At 35.1% G+C, this 21,549-nt stretch overlaps 1 protein-coding gene across 1 annotated transcript; it reads right to left on the bottom strand.

Moving 5' to 3' along the window:
- Positions 1 to 778: 778 nt before the first annotated feature.
- On the bottom strand, positions 779 to 21,203 carry LOC109532861 (plastin-2). The gene is made up of 6 exons (XM_019897940.2): positions 20,879 to 21,203; positions 5,848 to 6,278; positions 4,690 to 5,042; positions 4,306 to 4,635; positions 2,646 to 3,184; positions 779 to 1,526 (listed from the first exon to the last, which is right to left on the bottom strand). The coding sequence occupies exons 1-6, from the start codon at positions 20,948 to 20,950 to the stop codon at positions 1,353 to 1,355; spliced, it is 1,899 nt and encodes a 632-aa protein (XP_019753499.1). The 5' UTR covers positions 20,951 to 21,203; the 3' UTR covers positions 779 to 1,352.
- Positions 21,204 to 21,549: the final 346 nt, after the last annotated feature.

The following is a 21,549-nucleotide window of genomic DNA, read 5'->3' as shown; positions in this document are numbered from 1 at the left end:
CGTTGAAAATGAGCAAAGCCTTAAATCAAAGAAATTTCGAAAAATATTTTTATATTTGCGACGTTCCATGGTTCTCATCAGCTAATAAATCTGAAATTTCTAAAATAACTGATCTCGTATATATTTTTTTGATTTATTTTACACTGTATAAAAACATACAGAGATGCACCTGACTTTAACTCATGTGGCCAAGTTATAGAAGCTAAAAGAACCCTTTTAAGTTTGGTAATGAGAAACTAGAACATAATTTTGCTTTAAAACCCGTTAGGAAATGAGAGAAACGATGGGGAAAGCGGACGATGATTCATCCGACGGAGTTTCTAAACTCCGAATAAAAATCGATAACTCACCTAGCATAAAGCATCCGTTTGTTTGAGGCGACTCCAACTCCAGGAGCTCAGATCTCTCGCAATCGAAGAGTTACTCCAAAAGATCGATTCGAGCAACAGGTGAATGGGGGCACCGAATCACATTTTTCATCACATCTCGAAAATTTTACGAAAAACTCGTGTTTTAAAACAACATTCAATTGATATCTCACAATTTACATATAAGCTAAACGGAATTTGGGGCACTGAAACGGTTTTTTTCGCGTTTAATTTTCATGTTTTTTGACGAGTCGAAACGACTGTCAGAACAACGGATTAGATACTGTGCTTATTGCGCATACTCAACCGCTACTAACTATAAACATTTGCTGCGCTGAGTCGACCAGTTAGTTGATTACATAAAAGTCAATGGATTTTTTGACGAAGTGTTTAATCTTGAAATGCGGGTATGAATACTTTTTCATTTAATAAAGCAAATGACCAGTGTACATGAAAAAGTTACAAATTTACACAAAGTATAAATATTACTGTAATACTATTTTATACACTCCGTAATATTACACCTATGATGTAAATGGCACTTGAATTGGTATTGCAGAGCCAATAATCTAAACAAATGAAATTTATATAAAAATAAATTAGGATTACTGCGAAACTTAATATGAAATATCAAACGATGCAGATTTGATGACGTTTTGTACATTTTACTGTGTTTGTCATTGTTTAACAGCCCAACTGAAAGAATTATTGCACCATAACCCAAACAGGAATGTTTAAACATTTTTTGCATTTAATACTTTTCCTCAGACTAGTTAAAATTTGAAAGTACATTTACACTCAACCTCGAAACCAATCTCAGGAGTTATAGGCATTAGAAAATGACTCCTAAACACAGTCGTAATGTACCATGAATGTAAATGCAGCTTTGAAGAAATTTGGAATGTTATACATTGTAACATTAAATGACTATTTAATAGTATAAAATATAAAGATTAAAAAAAAACAATAAATTAAATGAAGTAGTTATTGCCGTTTTGCGCTGTCCATATTGGGAACGTAGTCCAAAGACATCAGACATGCAAATACTGTCATTATCATTTTGGGCTTCACTTCAGTTATGTCCTCTGGAAGGGCGTACACTCTTGCTCCTGCTTTACGTGACATGGAAATTGCGTATTTCGCATTCGCCAAATTTCCCTAGAACGAAAATCATTATCACATATTTGTCTATTTGCATTTAGCTCTTTATTTCCGCTCCCAAAGTGAGAACTCAAATTATGCACGGCTATGGTTTTGATATTATTAAGTGCAGCCTCATTTTCAAGAAGCACAAGAGAATTTGAAATATGCAGCTCCACGGGCATTTTTTTGCACCTTTGGAGGTGTCGTTGATTGTTTTATATTTCGTGAAAGAGTTTATTAAACGCCACTTGTTTCTGGAATCAAAGCTCGCTCAATTTGAGAACTGCCCACCCTTGATGTTGTAGAAGCATCTTGAGAAGAGCTGCAACATGAACCACTAGTCTCGCTTTGCGGTTTCTTCAAACATAAATTGTGCCGTTTCTTAAAGCTTAAACGCCAATCCTTCTTTGTATGTAGTTTTAAAAAATTCTTGTAGGAAACTCCCCAACTAGCTTCATCCCACTTCTGGCCGATCTAATGTTTTATTTTTCTTCATCCAAGACTTAATGTTTCCTCCTGTTTCAAAGGAATTGTTGTTTGAGGTATTTGGTACAATCTGGACGCTTTTTGATGCAGATATAACTGAGGGAGCCACGAAAAACCAAAATTTTAATTGTCCACCACTTACCAACCTGGAAAACTTTTCAACCGATACTTTGACCAGCCGTGAAAGACTCCAGTCTAAATATATAATCACTTGACCTTTGTTTAATCTTTGTATAAGCATGAGTTGCAACAAACTGTTCCGCAGCAGCTTAAGATAGATTTGGCAAAGCCCTGCAATATATTTAGGAGCTCGACTGTTCCTCACAGGCCTAACAATCCGCTGTTGTGCTTAAAATTGAGGACTAATAGAGTCCCACTTGCACATTCTCCGAACTTGAAAAATTAATTTGCCACACCTGCTATTCCCGTGTGGAGGCAGTAAAATGCATCCGCCCAATATATGGCATACATTAAATGCAAGTATGACAAGTTGGGACAGTTCTTCAACGCGTTTAAGAAAGCAAATCAATGGCTTTTGTTAACTTCTTTCGAAAACACGCCCAACCCTGACGGCAATCTTTAAATCGGGACACTCGCACGCGAATATATCAGAATTATATGCCAATGAAATTATAATAGAATACATACCTCTTCAGTGCCGCCAGTTTTCACTAAGTCATAGTTAATGGCGCCAGGTCGGATAGCATCGATGAGGTCAATAACAACTTTCGCATCAGAAATCGTGGGATCCTGGAAGCTCCTGATGGATGTTTTCTTACCAGCAGATGCCAGTTTGGCGTTAACCCAGTTGACGATTTCCTTCTCCACAATCGGACTTCCAGACTCATGGAGTTGAGATAAAATGGACAAAGTGTAGGCTCTCATCAATTGCCAAATCAAAGCGAGGGTCAGAGTCACATTGCCTTCGTTAATATCTTGGCCTCCAATTCCAACCAACGAAAATTTCACTTGGTCTCTGCCCAATTCGACGGCGTAGTTACAGTTTTCCAATTTCTCCATAAACTTCTTTCTTTCGTTTGCGAATTTTCGATGCACTTTGCCCCAATTTACCACGCCGGGTTTAATGATATCGTACAATTGGAAGACGATTAGGCCGTCGGCTAAGTCAGAGTACAACCAGTTAACATGCGGAGAAACTCCCATCGAATTAATCCAGTTTCGGTAGGCTGGAACAAAATATTACATAAGTTTGGAGGGTTTGAAAGATTCTATCGAGAAATCTGGCGATTCAAATGTCCCGCAGAAAATTCAATTTGTTTCAAAACGCTGAAACACGTAACTGTATTGAAATTGCTGTGCAACATTTGGTAATAACATTCATCTCTCATTTGCAAACCTATTTTTCCAAATATGCGTTTTCTACAAATATCTCTTCGGCGTAAAAACCAATCTGCTCTATAAACTAACCCAAACTAACATGACCTCTATTAGTGCCAGCACTTTATATACTAAAAGAGTTGTCACATTATCAAAATTTAAAAAAAAGATAGCATGCACTGAATCAAGTGGGAGTCAAAAAAACTTCAACATTACAAAGTTAAGTCTGAGCGCTTTGCTAAAAGCACTTTAAAGCGCCGTCTAGGCCGTAAGGCTAGGAATACCCATCAAAATCAATATATTATACGTTAGGATTAGCGGCAGTCAAAAGAGTCGAAGATTGAAATAGAAGATGAAAGAAAGAAAAGAAAACACTGAAGATTGAAATAAACAATTTTTTGTTGCAATTGAACAGACTTAAAAATTTCAGATTTAATATTCCGAAGTTCCTGCAACTGTTTATTCCACATTTGCAACTCTGTTAAGTTTACAAACCACCGCTTAAAGAAACCCAACACATTGATATGCTTATCCATTTATTTCCGTCGTAAAAGCAATTGCCGATAAATAAATTGCTTTATTAGCCAGTTAATCAGTTGGAAATTGACGATATTTTAGAGAGGATACATCCTAAAGCGGGTACGATTCATCAAAGAATTTAACGAAACAGCATTTGTTTAATCCATTGGTAGAACTTTGACTGTTTCAATTTAAGGGAAAAAAACTGTATAAATATCTGCAGATAATCTCACAAGGTAACCGCAGATAATACCGATATTTATCATACCATACACACCACACAACAATAAATCTCGAGGCTTTACTTTAATAGATTGCATTCAACGTCATATCGATATGTTTTCGCACACCAAACTAAACCAGAGCAAAAATGAACGCACTTAAAATATGGATAAGCCTTAATATGTCAACTTCTGATTTTGTGCGTGTATATTTTTTCAAAATCACTTACTTCTTTCCTCTCTCGTTTCTTCGACAGTCTCATATCCATCAATAGTACCATTGGTTTGTTCCAACCCTGGATGGTTATTGAACAAGTTTGCCACGAAGGCCAGATTGAGCTTGTAGACTCCATTGACAACGTCCTGCGGTGTTACGAATGATCTGCACTTCAATTTGGCAGCTTGCTGAAGCATAATTTCGGCCCTTTCATGCAAGTCCCTTTCGTTCAAAGCACTGATGTCCACATCTGCATCAGTTGGTGCAATCTGCTTGATCAGGTAGGAGTAGACCTCAGAGTCAACGATATCGCTTTGGAAGTTCGTAACTCGCCTGTGAGTGCCTGCAGAAACATGAACAAATCAGGTGAAAGAAGCTTGCAGGTTTCAACTCTTACCTGCGCGCTCTAGATGGTAGTTGACCCATCTCAGCAAAATTGCCTCCGGAGACAGTTTCATCAAGTCATCGATCTTCTCGTCTTCGCCAAGCAGAGTGGTCAATCCTGGACAGTGTTCCAGTGTAATTTGGTTGAACAATCCAATTCTAATAATCTGCCACAGCAACCCCAGCACCAGGTGAGGGGTTCCTTTCTCTAAACTGTGCGCATCAATGTTGATCACATTGCAACCAATTCCAGAGGCTGAATTGAGCGCCAGAGTCAAATTTTCTAGTTTAGTATACAGTGTCAATTTTCCTTTGTTGATTACTCGCTCGTCAATGGTGTCTGGGCAGGAATGATTGATGATTTTACTGGAACCAAGCAAATGATTCAATTGAGCTGAATAGTAGCAGAGTTACTCCACCACGCACTTGGGCTTTCTTCAGCCATTTCCTATCTAAAATCTCGAAGACAAAAGTTGTAACACTCGGAAATTCAGTTGAGAAATCATTGACCCAGCAAACCGTTAAAATTATACGTATTCGGACTTTGTAAAACGTTTCTATTGCCAAATCTTTGAAAACCATCACCGTGAAATTAAGAGCTACAGTTCGCTGCAATTGAAGTGTTGTGAAGCAAAACTACGCTCAAGGTTTCCCGTTCATGATCATATGATTGATATTCTGGAAGTCGAATCGGCGAAGGCAGTTTACCTGGTAGATGAGGAACAATGGGTTTTCGTTCACTTGTGATTGAAGTGAGATTGGACATTATAATAAAAAATCGTAATCTGTTTGACGCGAAAGCAAATATATTCTGATGGGCCATAAAACTGCAATTATCATAGCAAATTTTCCAATGTTTCCCTCTACTGATAGAACAAGTACACGTTAAGATAACAGGCATTTCCTCTCAACTTTCCAACCTTAATTATTGATAAGTAAAACACACACGAAATAATTGGGTATTAACTTGTCCAAAATGTAGATACTCGAATAGTGATTGATAAATTGTTTGGAATTCCAAACTGCTCTAATAGTGTCAATAATCAATTGCGGTGCCAATATCAAAGAATGTCGTGTGTTTTACAAGCTCATTTAATTTGTGGACGGCCTCAAGTTCAAATATCAAAACAAGACTGCGTAACAGCAACAACTGATAATTCGCCACGCTTACCATAGCAAAATACCATCCTGGACTTTCTCATACAACTGCTTTCCTTCTGGGTCAATTGGCAATAACTTCTTCAAATCGGGATCGTGTTGCAAATTGGAGTTAATCCAGTCGGAAAATGCGAGCTGCTCTTCCAGCCTAACCGAATGGGTTGTGCCATCGTTTGAAGCATGAGATGTGCCTCCCAAATGCTGAAGATTTTCCCTTTTCGATACTGCCGTCCTGAAGGTTTTCGCTACCTCATTTGCTCTAAGATCACAGATAAGCTTGATGAATTCTTCGTACGTTAATTTTCCATTTATCTTTGTTTTGTTGGAGTTTTTAAATTCTTCTTCTATTAAGCGGGATTGATATCCAGCGATCTTTAAGCCACATAGTTCCAATGCTTCTCTCAGTTCTTTTAAATCGATATGTCCGTCTCCATTTTTGTCTATCTGCAATAAAAAAAACATTTATTTCCCTCATGTATATTAAGTTCACGACAATATTCACAGAAACTAAAAAAAGTGCTAATCAAAACAGGGACAAAATAATGATAATTTTTTGCTAGATGAATAGGAAAAAAATGAATTTCAATCATCCCGATTAAAACGATTACAGATTTTCATTTCCAAAGTTCACTTGAAATATTGAGCCCTAAAGTGGATAAAATTGCTAAAAGAAAAGATTAAATCAGTATTAGTCATGACCTTAAATACAAATATATCAGGCCCTCTTATGGATAAATGTAGTTGAAAATTTATCATTTAGACAGTACAATGAAATTAAATTTCATGAAGCTCCACCCAGTTTTCACAACGTTTTCCTACTTCATTTAATTATCTTAGCCAGAGGGAGAAGGATGAAACATCGCAACTCTGGAGGCGAGGCCCCAAAAGTTTGCCTTGTAAAATAAAATTAAATGTTTTAATAATTTTGAGCGATTTGACTAAAGACGCACAAATCAGATTCAAAAGCTATTGTTATTTTATAATTAATTGTGATTATACAGAACGAAATTGTAAGCCTTTGGTTTAAATAAGAGTGACTTTATTAATGGAAGTGCATGAGCAAGGAAACAAAAGCTGACGATTTCCCAATGAATTCCTTATGTATGATGGCAATTGTCCAATTATTCATGACTAGCCATTATGTCAACACTTTCTCCTTTGTTCATGTCGTTGGGTTTTTATCATTTAAGTGCGGATATGTACTATCCGTCATCGTAAAGACAAACTCCTAGTTTTTCAACGAAAAAAAAATGGGTGCCTTGATTTGACTCGGTTGGCATATTTCCGCCCGATGCAGCTCTAGTTTTAACCGTAACAAATAAACGTATAATCTTAACGAAAAAAAATTGAAAGGATGATTTCGATAAAGTCAGGTGAAAGATTAAATCAGTATCAAGTTGTTTCCGAGATATTAGCAGTCTGAATTTCAATTATTTTGACAGGATTGGAAATGATTACATAACGTTCAGAGATCACCAAATTGAAAATAAGTATCCATAAATAGAATTTCTCATTTTATGATTTGGTAATAATCATTATTTTAAAGAATTACTTAATTGGTACTACAATGGGCTGGTGATAAAGAAAATTAAATTTAGTGACATCATGGATTTTTATTGACGGATAATCTGATAAGCATCTACCTAATTCATATACAGCGTGTATGCCAAGGTATCCCAGATATTTCGCAAATGAATTACTAATGTAGAGTAATTTTAAACAAACAGTATTATTTTTCGAATTCTCAACGGTTAAGGAAATATCAGGGTATGAGTACCTAGTTGCTAAAGAGTAAGTTACATTTTCGCAACCTCAGAAATTAACTAATTAAAAAACTAGTAAAAAACTTATTCATAATAAAAATATGCCTTTTTCTGCTAACCTGCTAAGTGCGGGAATTTTGAAATGGTGCAATTAAAGGTTCTGCTCGTTAATACTGACGCTGAAAATCAATAAACGCATTCATTAAATGCATCTGGCACAGTTTGAAGTGCACTTGAAACAATATTAAACATATTCATATCTAAAATTGGTTTTCTCAGATAATCGTATTTACTGATTTAACTTAGAAGAAAAATGCATTAAACTTGAAAATATTTAAGCAAGTCTTAATGACAAAATCGACATCATCAAAATTGAATTATCCTAAATATCTGTAAATTTCCAACATGTTTTTATCAGTCCTAGCGTGTTACCTATGAAGGTATGCGACCGTAATTATTTTTAAATTATGTTCCTGACATTGATACCGAACATTTGCGTGTATTTGACGATGCAGAGCCAGTCAAGTAATTTCTATTATTCTTATGATAATCTCAGGCTTAACAATTTGAATTAGTTAAATATTATAATCAATTAGCTTATAAATGAACTTAAACACAACAAAGCAAATTCGAACTGATCGTTACGCCAGCTAGAATAATTTTTAGGGCATTAGCGAAAAATAAGCCACATAAACCAACTGGTTATGTAATATAATTCATAGCAAGTAAATCATTCAATAGCCTTGATCAAAGTAAACTTTATTAGTTAGCTTAAGACAATAAATTATTAATCTGCCTTAATCATTTTACAAGTTTTGCTCTTGTACCGCAATGATTGATTATGATTATTATCAGGGAAAATGCACGATTTCCAAACAATCAATCACATTTTTTTCAATTTACAACTAAACCCAAAGGGTTATTATCCGTACCTAATTGACTGTATTTCGAAAATATAAAGCTCCTTAAAAAATAGCCAAATACCAATCGAGTGTTAGTTAATCTAAAATCGATTACAAACAGACACGAAAAGGTAACATCCAGAATTCCAGTTTTTCTGTAACAGATACTATTTTCATTTTATAATTGAGAAAATACTTGGCAAACTGAGGCTTGCAGGCGCAGTTTGAGAAATCAAAAGCATGTTCAAAAAAGAATCTAAAAAATTGCCTGAGAATGAGTAAAAAGCGCAACTTGTTCCCTAAATAGAACGTATTTTGCTCTACAACACGCACCCGAAAGTGAATTTCCAACTTTATTGGTTTTAGAGAAAATAAATGCCAAACATAGGCCTGCACCAACCACTACAAAATTCTAAGGCACATTTTAAAACAATCTTGACGGGATGAAAAAAGCCTCAAAATCGAAACTTTTGCCACTTATAAAGCAGACTGGAAACAAGAAAATCCAAGTAAATACCTGTTAAAATCCGGCGTGCATAAACAAGCGCACAAAAACAATCCTGAAAACTGAAAATCGAAAAGTTTTTCACTTATAGAGCAGACTTTGCACTACAGATGTGATACAAAAGTGACTCGCGAACTTTGCAAGTTTATAAATGTCAAAACTTAAATATCCGCGAAAATAACATGTGTATTTGAAAATTTCTTAAAAATTGCCTGCTGATGACTGAAAATCTAAACTTTTGTCACTTATAAAACATCCTTTGCCCTACAAAATACATGCAAAAGCGAGTCACTTCATTTCGTTAATTCCTGAATAATAAATGCCAAACTCCGACATTGAAAAACAATCTCGTAAACCAAACGCAATTTTGAAAAAAAATCGAAAATTGCGTGATGATGAGTAATACATCGAAACGTTGTCTTATAGAAGAGACTTTGTCTAACTTAATGCCTTTAAAATCGATTTTCTGACTTCTCAAGTAATAAATGGTAAACTCCGGGTGCAAAGACCACACGAACACAAAACCCGATGACTGAAAATCGAAACTTTTAGAAGAGCCCAAAATAAATACTTTTTAAATTTCAATTTAATATAGATGCGGCTTTTGATTAATTAGGCATGCAAAATTGGACTAATCGACAGCAGTCCCGTGTAGGCTAACGAACTAAACACCTTTGAGGAATTCGGTTCCATGACGACTTAAAAGGCCCGGAAAAACTCATCAGTTTCAAGCAATGGCAACAAAATTTCAGCTCTTTTGATTTTTACTATTGTCTGCCTACATGAATAAAACTAGACAAGCTCCGTATTGGAAGCAAAAGTGTGTTATAATAATAAGTTACGCAACACGAATACGTAATGAATAATTAGTCGGCACTGGGCCTCAGGTCAGTACTACCATAATTGTAAAGTTTATTTGTGTATGGTACTTAAAATTCTTTGCGGTGCCTTTACGGCACGCCCTTGTTTGTATTTGGCTCGATCTCAAAATATTAACGCATGATTTCAAATGTGCAAGGCATTTTATTGCATGATCGATGTAACTTTAAGAGTTCAATTTTTTTAACGCTTCTCTTAAAAAGTCTCATATTCATCCTAATCGTCCTTCAATCCTCAAATAATTTATGATTTGATTGACTTATTAGGTGGTTATTAAGATCTAATAAAATAGCTGTTAAATTACATTTTTATTGCCCGTTCAAAGTGAGAACTGTAATTCACAGTCGCTAGTGCCATAAAATCAAAATTTATTAGATCAGAAGGGTGATTAAATAATTTCTTACTTTCGATTGTTGCAACATTTTTTATTTTTTAAGTCTTCTCGGGGGTTCATCTTAATTAATGCGAATTCAATGTCAGGAAATTCCGGTTGAACTAGAAACGTCAGTACCAGTTTTGTGCCTTGTAATCGGAAATCGGTATCAATTGGCAAAAACAGGAAATTAAAGTATCATGGTTAAATCCATTTGTGCGTTTGATAAATGCTTTTCGTCAAAATGAATGAATCGTTTGCATTGAATGCACAAATCCTGTGACTTGGCAAGACGTTCTTTTTTTCACGGGAAAAGATCGTTCTAGATTGAAGATCTGTGCGGGATCGTGAGAACTCAATTCAAAGAGTACCAGTACCGCAACTAGCACATATTTACATAATTAGAGTAATATTTTTCTTCGTTCCCGCGGGACGATCCTAACAATTAAAATATTATTCTCACAGAAACTGCCTAGATTTAATTGTTATAACTATAAAATAATATACTGTTACTACTCGATTATTGATTGGTTAAAGATATTCAGTTAATCGTAGTCAAAAGTTATAAAAGTCGGCTCTCTTTATATATGCGACCACCTAAGAAACATCGACCGTCGAGAATCCAAACGTACAAAGCAACGAAAGGGATTAAAAGAGAAAATCTTATTCAAACCGGAAATTGAAACTTTCGGCACCATCAGAGAAATCGCTTGAATTTGGTGAGTTTTTTTGGGTTTTTATGTCGTAGTGAAAAATAATTTCTTCCCGACATTTCGCAAGCCACTCGTGCTTTTGAAGTTTCAAAGCAGTCAGTGTTAAAGTCCATTGCAATTATTCAACTAGTCAACTATAAGTTCAAGCCTTTAGCTTTGCCTTATTCAACTCAAAAAGAAAAGTAACCAGCAACTACTTTAAACAACCTGTTCAAAGAAATGTCAAAGAAATCATCCAGTTAACGAAGTATCAATAAACAGCCTCAATCTAAACTAATACTAATGCCTGATGACTACAGCAACTTTCGACATTAAACGTATGATGACTAGTGTTGCAATTTATTTTTCAAGTTTGCCCCCATTGTTTTAATAATCATTGGTTTATCGATAGTATAGGTTTATCTAGAAAAACTACATTGGTCTAAAGGATTAAGTGCATACAGACGATTGCGGAGGAAAAAAATTAATAGTGAAATAATGCGGCCTTATAAAAAAGATCCACGGGTGATAAATTGAGCATAAATCCATAATCAGTCGGAATGTTTTTATCAAAAAATCTCGATCTTCAAACTGAAAATCCGTTAAATCCAGAAAGATCACAGCACGTTTATCAGCATTTAATACGTTAATAAAGTTGGAATAAGTAAGTATAATAACAGACGGATTTTTGCGCAATCCAAGGCCAATTGTACGAATATTTTACATATATTATGGGGGTCAGAAAATCAATCTTAGTCATATTTTCCCACTGTTCATAAAGTTGACGAGCGAAATTGGCCTGAAATTTCCAGCGAAAAACTTGTCATCTTTTTTAAGCGACTACATTTAAAGATAGTGAAACAAAACAGATAGTGAAAGTTTTTGAATGCATATTTAATATGCATTCAAAAAATAATATAATTTAATACGTAACATTAATGAATTAATTCGCCGCCACTTTTGCATTTTATATAATTCTGCGATAAGCAAAAATAATCCTTAATTCTAGGCATTGATAACTCGATGGCAAATTTAAGGAACACCTAAAAACGTCAGTCTACCTCACATCAGCAGATTAAAAAATTGTTATACAATCGCTACAAGCATTTGATATGTTTGGTGCGATTGCATTGGTGAAATTACATACGAAGATAAATAAATGAGTAAAACAATTTCCTAGCCTTAAGCTTTATTCTGGCAGTATTTAACTATCTATAGAAAGACCCACGCGGTTTTTCGATAACACTCAATGGGGGCCGATAATTAAAGAAACAAGAGCATCTATTAACAGTTCGGGCTTTCATGGGGGGCAGGCATTTGAATATTTTTAGGCTTTAATGTCTATTTTCGGCATAATTGACTCCTAATGCAGCATCATCGCGTTGTCACGTAGCTGCTGTGACTCACGAATTCATATACCAAATTTACTTCAAAATAGTTTATTGACTGATTACTCGGTCGTAAATGCATGGTGCAAGTAAAGGTTTTGGGCTAATCAGCTAAGTCTAGTTGATAAGGATTAATAAGCGCTTGCTTGACACAACCTGTACTTGGTACCAAGCAGTTTGATATCGGTAATTTTCTTGTTTGGAAACTGTGTTTACAGTTACAGCATTACTAATCTATACAATCCAATGCCCAGTCATTGATTCGGGAATGTTTGTGATTGATCGAATTGGAATTGTGATTGTTTCCCGAACAACTTATTAAAGAATCGTTTAAACTTATTCTTAAAACTCACTTGCTTAACCAACCCGAGTATTTAAAACATCCATAAGAAACAAGTTTAAAAAAAAGTTTGCCGCTTTCAGAAATAGAAACATTTCAAAAGAATGCTTATTTGAATGCTGTATTCAGCAATTGCGAGCGAAAAAGGATGACGCTACTTGATAAGCAAACGTGTGGGAAAGTCCGGATAGATAATTGCATCGAGACAATGTCACGCATCCCTTCTAATATAAAAATGTAATTAAATTGATTAATAAATACCCAAGAGCCGTTCATTAGATAGTATTTTAGGTATGTGGAGCAGTCATATTTTAAAGCAAAGTTTGCATACTTATTTACTTCCGATACAATTATGGTTATTCAGAGGTCAATGCCTTGGAAACCAACACAATTCGAATGTGATTAGAAATGCTACTTTATTTGTGGAAAAACTAAGGTTGCAATTTAAAAGAGGTCTCCTCAAGTACAACAATCGAGTATCAGTGACTCAATTTTAAAGTTTTTTTTCAAACAACAAACAATTCAATTTTTTCCTAAATAATTTCAAGGTTTTAAAAAGTATTTTGCTGGGAAATAAGAGAGGGTTCCACTGATTTATAGCTCAGGTATTTTCGGGATCAGGGGGCAGGAAGTCGGAAGATTTCCTCAGCTTAGAGGAAATGCTCATTCAAGTATCATACTACCTATAACATTACTTCAGCGATAAGTTCTTTAAGGCCGGTATTTATATGGAAAGCCATTCAACGACAAGAATTTTTAATCGTCTGCTTTTGGTGTACCTACACGTGGGTGAGCCATATGGTTCCATAATATATTCCAAGCCACAAGCCAATAATTAAGATTTGCAAGTAAACAATCTTGCTTGTCTGAAGTGTGGAAGACCGAAGAAAAAGATGCAGTCGTTTTGACGACAAATTTGTTTCTGGGGTTGACAGTTAAAACAAAAATTCTCTGGTTTCAATTCAATCAATAACATTGAAACCGTATATCTGTATCGAAACAGATGCAACATTATCACCGTTAAGTGTGAGACTCACAATTCTATCTTGTTATTAAGAAAAGATAATTCATTTCCAAATAGTTCACGTAAGTGAAAGATCTATTGATAATGTTTAGATACCGATAAGCCTTGAAAGCAATAAGTCCATGTAAGGCGATAATAAATTTCGCGATTTACGTAAAATTGGATGTTACCAGAAAATTAAATATCGACTCCTATTGTGTCGGCGAGTGGTTCGACATGAATCAAATACTAAAAAGCACAAAAGTATCGACGACGATAAGGTAGATCAAAGGTTGCAATTAAAAGTATTACAAATCATGCTGTTGGTTGTTCAAGGTATAGATTTGCCACCAGTTTGCCTCATAAACACGACAACGAATAAAACAAACCAAAACTGTATCTCGACTACAATAATTTGCTTGGGATGGGTAAACTTCCGGGAATGAAAACTTTGGAAAATTCGTTACACGTTTTTGTAGTTTCAACTAATTTTTTATCAATGCAATTTGTGGTAGAAAGAACGAAACACAATTCTATACAATTCAATTCAAATTTATTAGAACACATTTCATTTTGTCTAAATTTACCACAACATAAATAAATGATAAAAAGTAGTTTTTTTGTTGAATTAACGTCCTCCTGCTAAAAATTACATTCTTTGTCATCAAGTCTTTATTTATTTATTCAGAAATGTTTTCCGATCGTTACGGAAAACATTTCTTCATCCGAGGAAGTGTCTTTATATGATGTTATTGGAACAACAGATTATGTCATTTTATTTCAAGTGCTATTTTTATGTCATACTTAAGGCATCAGTCCTGAAATCGTGCGATTTCCATGGAAGCTTGAGGAGTCAGGTATATGAAAGAAATCTTTATAGTATATATTCAATAGGAAAAAATTTCATTGGAAAAATTCCTGTGGTCAAACACACGGTGTTTCATTTAAATTAAGCAAGTTATCACCGTTCAAAACGTGCAATTGTTTGCACACAATTGGGACACCCTGAATGCTAATGTATTTCGATAAAAATTGATAAAAATGAGACTAAGGTTTAATTTTTATTACTTTGTCACACAACTGCATCTACTCGTAGCCGCAAGGTAGAACTTGTATTAGAAACTCGAAATGGGTGTGGGTAAGGTTAGGTAGTAGCTAGTTGTAAGGAGTTTTCTCAGGTAAAAGGAAAAAAGGATTAGTTATAATTATCTAGGGATTTTAAACAATTTTCGTTTATCTGCAAAGAAATGAATTCTGGGAAGAAAATATTAAGCTTGGATTTAAAAGAATAAATACAAAGAATACAAATTGAAGCAAAATTACGAGTTTTTTTGGATTTTTAAGTGACAATTTGGGGATTTTAATTAATTTTCACTGCCCTGTACAATATAAAATTTTTAAATGTACGCCGGTGGTCTTCCATTTATCCATAAAATAATACTTTTTAAAAATTAATTAATTCTCCTAAACCCCGTATATAAAGTATTTTTATTACTTAGGGAACTTTGCGTCTTGTTACAGGAAATTTGGAAAAATTTCTGATTCCAACCGAAATTCCCAGGAAAAATGTCCTGATTATCCATCGCTAGTCTTGCGTTTATCTAATTAAATAAATCATTGAGCTTTATGACCACGATAATGATAATGAAAGGTTAAAGCCCGAAAACTTTTATGAACAAGTAGAGTACCACATTAATACCGGTAACTTTCATGCAAGGTAAGGTTTGGGTGATTTTACCGGCAATTTCTCATTACTAGTCCCACAAGGTTATCGCGTATACAGCTGCGGAGTCGTAGATACCTAGAATCAAGTGAACAATTAATTGCCGACATAAGAAGATTTACCAATTGAAACAAACGTCCGCAACTGACCAAGGTTTATCATGAAACAGGAAATTATATTAACCTTATCCAAGGCAGGTAACGAAAGTGCAATGAGAAACTGACAATTTAACGCATAGGAACATGATAAACAAATTGATTTTGGTCAGTAAATGGAACTTAGAATAATTTATTGAAGATTTGTTCAAGGCGCGGCTGTTGAAACATTCACTTTGATAGCTATTCAAGAAGCGTAAAAATGTAGATTTTTTGCCCAAATTGTCACTGGACAAACTTCTCGTTGGTGGAAACCTTGGCAGATGGTTAAGAATGACTCTCATTCATAACGAAGATTCCAGACGATTGACTATCTCCATTTTCCCCAATCTCGTTTCAATGTTGGTCAGGGCTCGCCCACATGGGGGCATTATACTCCATAACAGTCAGTGAATAATGTAAATAAAAATGTTGATTTTCAGTCGCATTTCATTGCGAGAATAAAATGAAGGAATCCGGCAATTGATCGGTTAAATACGCATACGTTAAATCGTTTCAATGTTGAGGTACCTGCTGGCATAAAGAATTGCCCTTAGCACCTGTCTTCGACTTCCTTAAAAAAATGTGCTGTCACAATAGACCCTAAGGATTTACAGTCTGGTTTCTTGGCTTTCAGCTGTTTTAAATTGGTTAGAAACTAGGTAATCACTAAACTATTTTAAACAGCCTTGATATTACCTATGCATATTTGCGTATTTTTAGCAAGGAGACATAATGGCGGTGAATTTAATTGCCTGTATATTGATAACGTGTTATAGTACTACGTAAAATAGGTCTCATAAATAAGCTAACTTTTATGTATACAATGCCGTCTTTAAATATGAAACGTTTCTAATGCCGTCATTGCAATGTTAGTTTAATACCATCCAATCACAATACTTAAAAAATGATGAATCAATCGACATCTAATTGTGCAGTTGCAAGCTAAACTGATGTATAATTAAGTAGTAAAAACGCCTGTGGTAATAAGTTTCAGCACTTTTAAACAGCATTTTATGACGAATCGGTCATTGCAAAATGTTCGTTCAGCACATGTGACTCATGCAGGCCATTCATCAAAGAATGTCCATTACATCTTTCTTGCACCAACACTTTCCCCCTGTACTGTCACAAACAGTTGCAACATCCCCCTTTTACACTCAGTGCTAGGGAGATATTGATCGTCATTTTAATATGCAAAGCGCGTTGGTGTTCATTGAGAAAAGAAACGTTTGTATTTTTTTACCAAGTAAAGTCGAAAAAGTATATAAATTATATGTGAATTGGCTTGTAAACGTATGAGAAAAGAATTGTTGAATTAATATTGAACACGTTTTCTCACGAATAGTGTTGCGAAAACATACCGCAGTGTATTTGTGAAAGCGCCAGCTTGAACTCAATTTTGCAACAAAAAGTGTCCACATCTTATATTATGCTTCCACCATTTTATGACTAGAAACATGTGGCTGGTGTTTTCTCAATCGCCACAACGGACTCAAAAATTCAATTAGAAAATAAACAACCAAAGAGTGTTCATGTTTAGAGCAACAAATATTGCAACTGTATCTCTGAAACTGACACAAGTAGCCGATATGATATTTGATATGAAAATGAGCGGAGAAAAGTTTTCTAGCAAAAATTTCACGAATAAATTCTTAACATCCGATAATTGCTTTCTACATACCTACTCATCTTGTTTCATTTTTCGAAGATATAACTCAATAAGGAGTTTCAGTTTCGCATTAATGAAGAGAAAATTTATTATAAGGAATACGTCTTTGAGGCGGATTATGTGCAATTTAATCGGACTTTGCCTGGATAGAAATGAACAACTACAGAGTGACCTCGCAAAAACGGAGAGCTGATATTATTGCAAAAATCGACCCTTTGCTAAATTTTCGTTCAAAAATACCAATTTCACATGCATGTTTTTTGAACTCAATGCATCGCTTTCCATCTAAGGAGCCCCCCAAAGGGCATATATAAAGTATTTGGGTTTATAATAAGGAAATATCGTCGGTTAAAAATCATGACCGCTCAAAACTGCATAAACTGGTCGAAAATGTCGATTTGTTCGGATCTGAAGCTGCTGGCGTGTTTTTCAATGAGTTCATTGAATTGTCCGCTGCCCTCAGATGAAAATTAGAATATTCGAAATTCGAAACATTTTCAGATAATTGATAAACCTTCTACCTCTTATGAAACTTTGCGTTAAACCCCTTGCAGTATTACAGTAAGAACGCGGTTGATTCTTAAAACGGCTAAATGAAATGTCCTTATCAGCACGCTTTGCACATAATATGTTGTTGACTCGTGATTTTCATAATTAGTCAAAACATTGTAAAGTTTATTTCGTCTGTAGGCCGCTGCTTGATGGCCTTATACCAAACAACTTAAAATACTCACATAAATAATGGCTTTGTAGGGGAACATTTTATAGATCGGGTACGCTCTCAGGGTACGCTGGTTCGGTGCAACGGCATGAGGTAATTCACACTTCAGAACATATGCTTCCATTTACTTTAGAAAATCAAACCGTTGTTTACTGGTTTAGATGATTTGAACAGAATTTTAGTGAAATCTCCCTTATTTTTACAGCAGCAAAATGTGCTTCGGTTTCTCATGCTACTTACTGCCGGCGTCTATAGACCGAACATGAGGTGAATGAATCAGAAAAAATGCATTCGCGATATGAAAACCCCATTAAAAGGACCGTAAAGATATCGGACAATGGGTCTAAGATTAAGAATGTATTTGCACCTGGAACTAATCCCAGCAGTAAAGTTTAGTAGAGACCTGAACCAGACGGTTTTCACATAAATCACCCCTTTGAATTAGTGGCACGCAATATGAATCAATTCCAAAAATGGGGTACACGATACGATGTTATCTAAAATCGAATTTCCACCGCTACATAGCTCTTTAATATACCGATAAGTTTGGCGAAATCGGATGATAAATACATAATTTTCATGAAAATAACACTTAACCAAATAACAATTTCTATGAAGTAGCAATTGTGCATGTGTTTTTATCATAAGTAGTTTTTTGTAATAGATAATGATAACCCAATATAATAGAAACCACTATCTGAAAGTAACTCATTCGAACAATGAGCAGTAAAATAGATATTCCAAAGTGTAAATGCTCAAAATTCTTCCAGAAACAGTAGCAACGGAAACAAAGCCATTCAGATAACCAGCTCCAATCCTTTTGAAAAGTGGAGATAATAGGCTCTAATCACTCTTGTCTAGCCAGTATAAGAGTACACAGTTGCTCGATTAGGGCAGGGTTGACAACCTTAATGTGTGGAAAACCAATAGGCTTCCACTGCAAGGCAAGACAACCAAACACTTGAGAAATCGAGGCAAAATGTACTTTTGCTCAATTTCTCTCTTCAAAAAAGTATCGTAAAACAACGGTGAACAAAATAGTGTAAGTGTGTTTCTCCGAATCATATGTGCTGAAAATTGAAGGCAAGCAAAGCACATTTGATAATTAGGAAAATACTACTTTTGCTTAATTTCTTGTCCTCTTAATTTTCTAATGAAAATATTATTGGCCGCCACATGAGAAGCGCAAACATGCAAAAAAACGCAATAATAACAGAAACAAAGTTGCACTTTCTTACTGGGATGTTGGGAGCATTTAAAAATTGTTGCTAACTGTATTGTTTGCGTTAAATCCTGTTTGTTATTGACGTTTTGCAATTTTTTGCTCATGTTCTTGTGTTCGCTTTGTCCATAAAATGTATTTCAGATTTTCTGTGGCAATCAAGCATATTTTGATTTGAAAGGCCAAACACGATAAAATTTCGAAGAATCTCAGATATACACACAAATCTATAGGGAACGAAGCGTTAACCAATCTCTTGAGAAATTTGGATTTTCATATTTTAAATACGCCCAGAGACCGAACCTTTCACGGCGGTTTACAATCGATCCACTGTATACCAGGGCAAAAATGAGGCAATACAAGCTTCGCAAACCACATAAAACAGAGCGAAATGTGGTGAAAAATATGATTGGCTCCGAATACTCTGTTGTCCTTTTAAATCTCAAAACTTGGAAAGTTTGTTTAAAAAGACGGAAAAGAATGGGTAAGTGGAGAACTGAAGTCGCTGCTTTTGCAAACTTGGGTGATTATTTCAAGAAACCCACTTTGTACTCCCATAGGACTTTGACTGAATAATTGCCTAAATTTATACTGATTTGAGTGATTTCACAGCTTAATCAGAATGGATCAATAAGCTAGTGGGAGGTGTGATCTGAGCCAGCGATTAAATGCCCCAAAAAAACCCCAATCCGGAGACTGTTTATTTAAATAAACCTTCTAAGGAGATATTTTGCGCGTGATTTCCTTTGAACTCAATATCGAAAGTGGCATTGAACCACACAGAACGACAGAAATTGTCGCTGGCTTCGAAGGCTTTAGAGAGGATCATTGAATCTTTGCAGAGATAAAATTGAGCCTTCTATCAGAACTTTCGAGCACAGATTTGATGAGCTGAATATAAGTACATATTACAAAATCGGTAGTTCACGATTCATTGACTAAGTAAATAATGGTGATGATGATGTCGACTCAAGTTTAGACCCAAATATGGGCAATGACTGGCTGAGAGACATTTCCCGCTTAAAATTGAAGTTAAATTGAAGACAAATTATTTATTCACAATTAGATTTTTTGATTGCCGTAGTTAAACCTCGTTTTACAACTCAAGCCCTACTCCTTTTACCTTTTACAACTCAAGAATTTAAATAATTAGATTGATTGGGTCTGTTAAAGAAATGAGCCCGATGTCCCAGTTAGATTAACAAAAGGATATCTTGAAAAGTTGTGTCTTTCAAGGAAAAAGCCATGGGACTCAAAAAGATTGACCCACAAAGTGGAAATGTCCTTCCTAGTTACTAAACAAAAACGTCCATGATAAATCTGAAGAATGAATTAAAAATGTGATACATACATTGGTGGCCAGAAGGTTAAGTGGAATGAGTAACAATCTGTGACTCAGAATAAGATTGAAAAATTCTGCTTCATTTAAAGAATTTGAATAATTTTGCATAAACAAAAAAGCAAAAATTATGTTCAAATCTTCAAATTTCGGGGTGATCAAACGTGATTTAAAAACATGTTGGCGAACAATGGCGAGCATAAATAAATAAACATTATTAATTTGAGCAAGTAAACAAGTTTTAAAAGCCAAATTGGGCGTTGCTACAACAAATGCGAATATCTCATTGAACCAATGAATGTCAAGTGTCAAAACACGGGACATAAACATATTGGTTAGATTCAAATCGATGTTTGTGAAAAATCCAAGAAAGTAAATTGCTGCTTACCTCGCTCAATCTCTCAGTGATCTCCTGCTGCTCCTCTTCGGTAAGTCTCTGTGAATCCAGAATGGAAGCCATTGTATAAAGTTTGTAAACCACACTCAAAAAATCCGGTCTCACTACAACTAAACGTTAGAATACGCGGAAAAGGCACGGGAGGAGGCCTGCCCGGAACGTTCACTTCTTTCGTTTGAAGCTCGTTTCACAGGCTCGTTTAATTCTCAGCTCCAGTCCCAGTCGCTTCGAAAATTTCCACACTGTTGCCACTTGATAATCCCACTCACTTTAAGTGGAGTCCACTGTTGTCATGATCTGAAAAAAGTCCGTAAACACACATTTAGTTTATCAATCTCGACATTCAACAACAAACGAATTAACTGATAAGAATGTTACTAATTTCGTTTCTTGAAAAAGGCGCACCTTAAAACACTTTAAACCTGATTGTCAAGCTTCGAAGAACCTTAAGTCTATTTGAGGGCTCCCCAAACTCAAAATACATATTTACATTCAGATAATTTATGGAAGAATTCATATATTTACGGAAGTTGAGTTGGGAACCTGAAAATAATTCAAAATACATTGGGTGCCGATTTGGGCTAAATCGTCCTAGTCAAAAATACTTCTTAAGGAAATTGGGGTTTTTGAAAATGGGTCTTCAAAATCGACTCAAACATGAC

This window comes from Dendroctonus ponderosae, unplaced genomic scaffold (genome assembly GCF_020466585.1).
Source record: "Dendroctonus ponderosae isolate FM_Combo_2020 unplaced genomic scaffold, Dpon_F_20191213v2 Dpon_F_20191213_1, whole genome shotgun sequence".
Lineage (NCBI taxonomy): Eukaryota > Metazoa > Arthropoda > Insecta > Coleoptera > Curculionidae > Dendroctonus > Dendroctonus ponderosae.
Note: the sequence above shows the minus strand (reverse complement) of the source record. Positions and strands in the feature narration are given on the sequence as shown.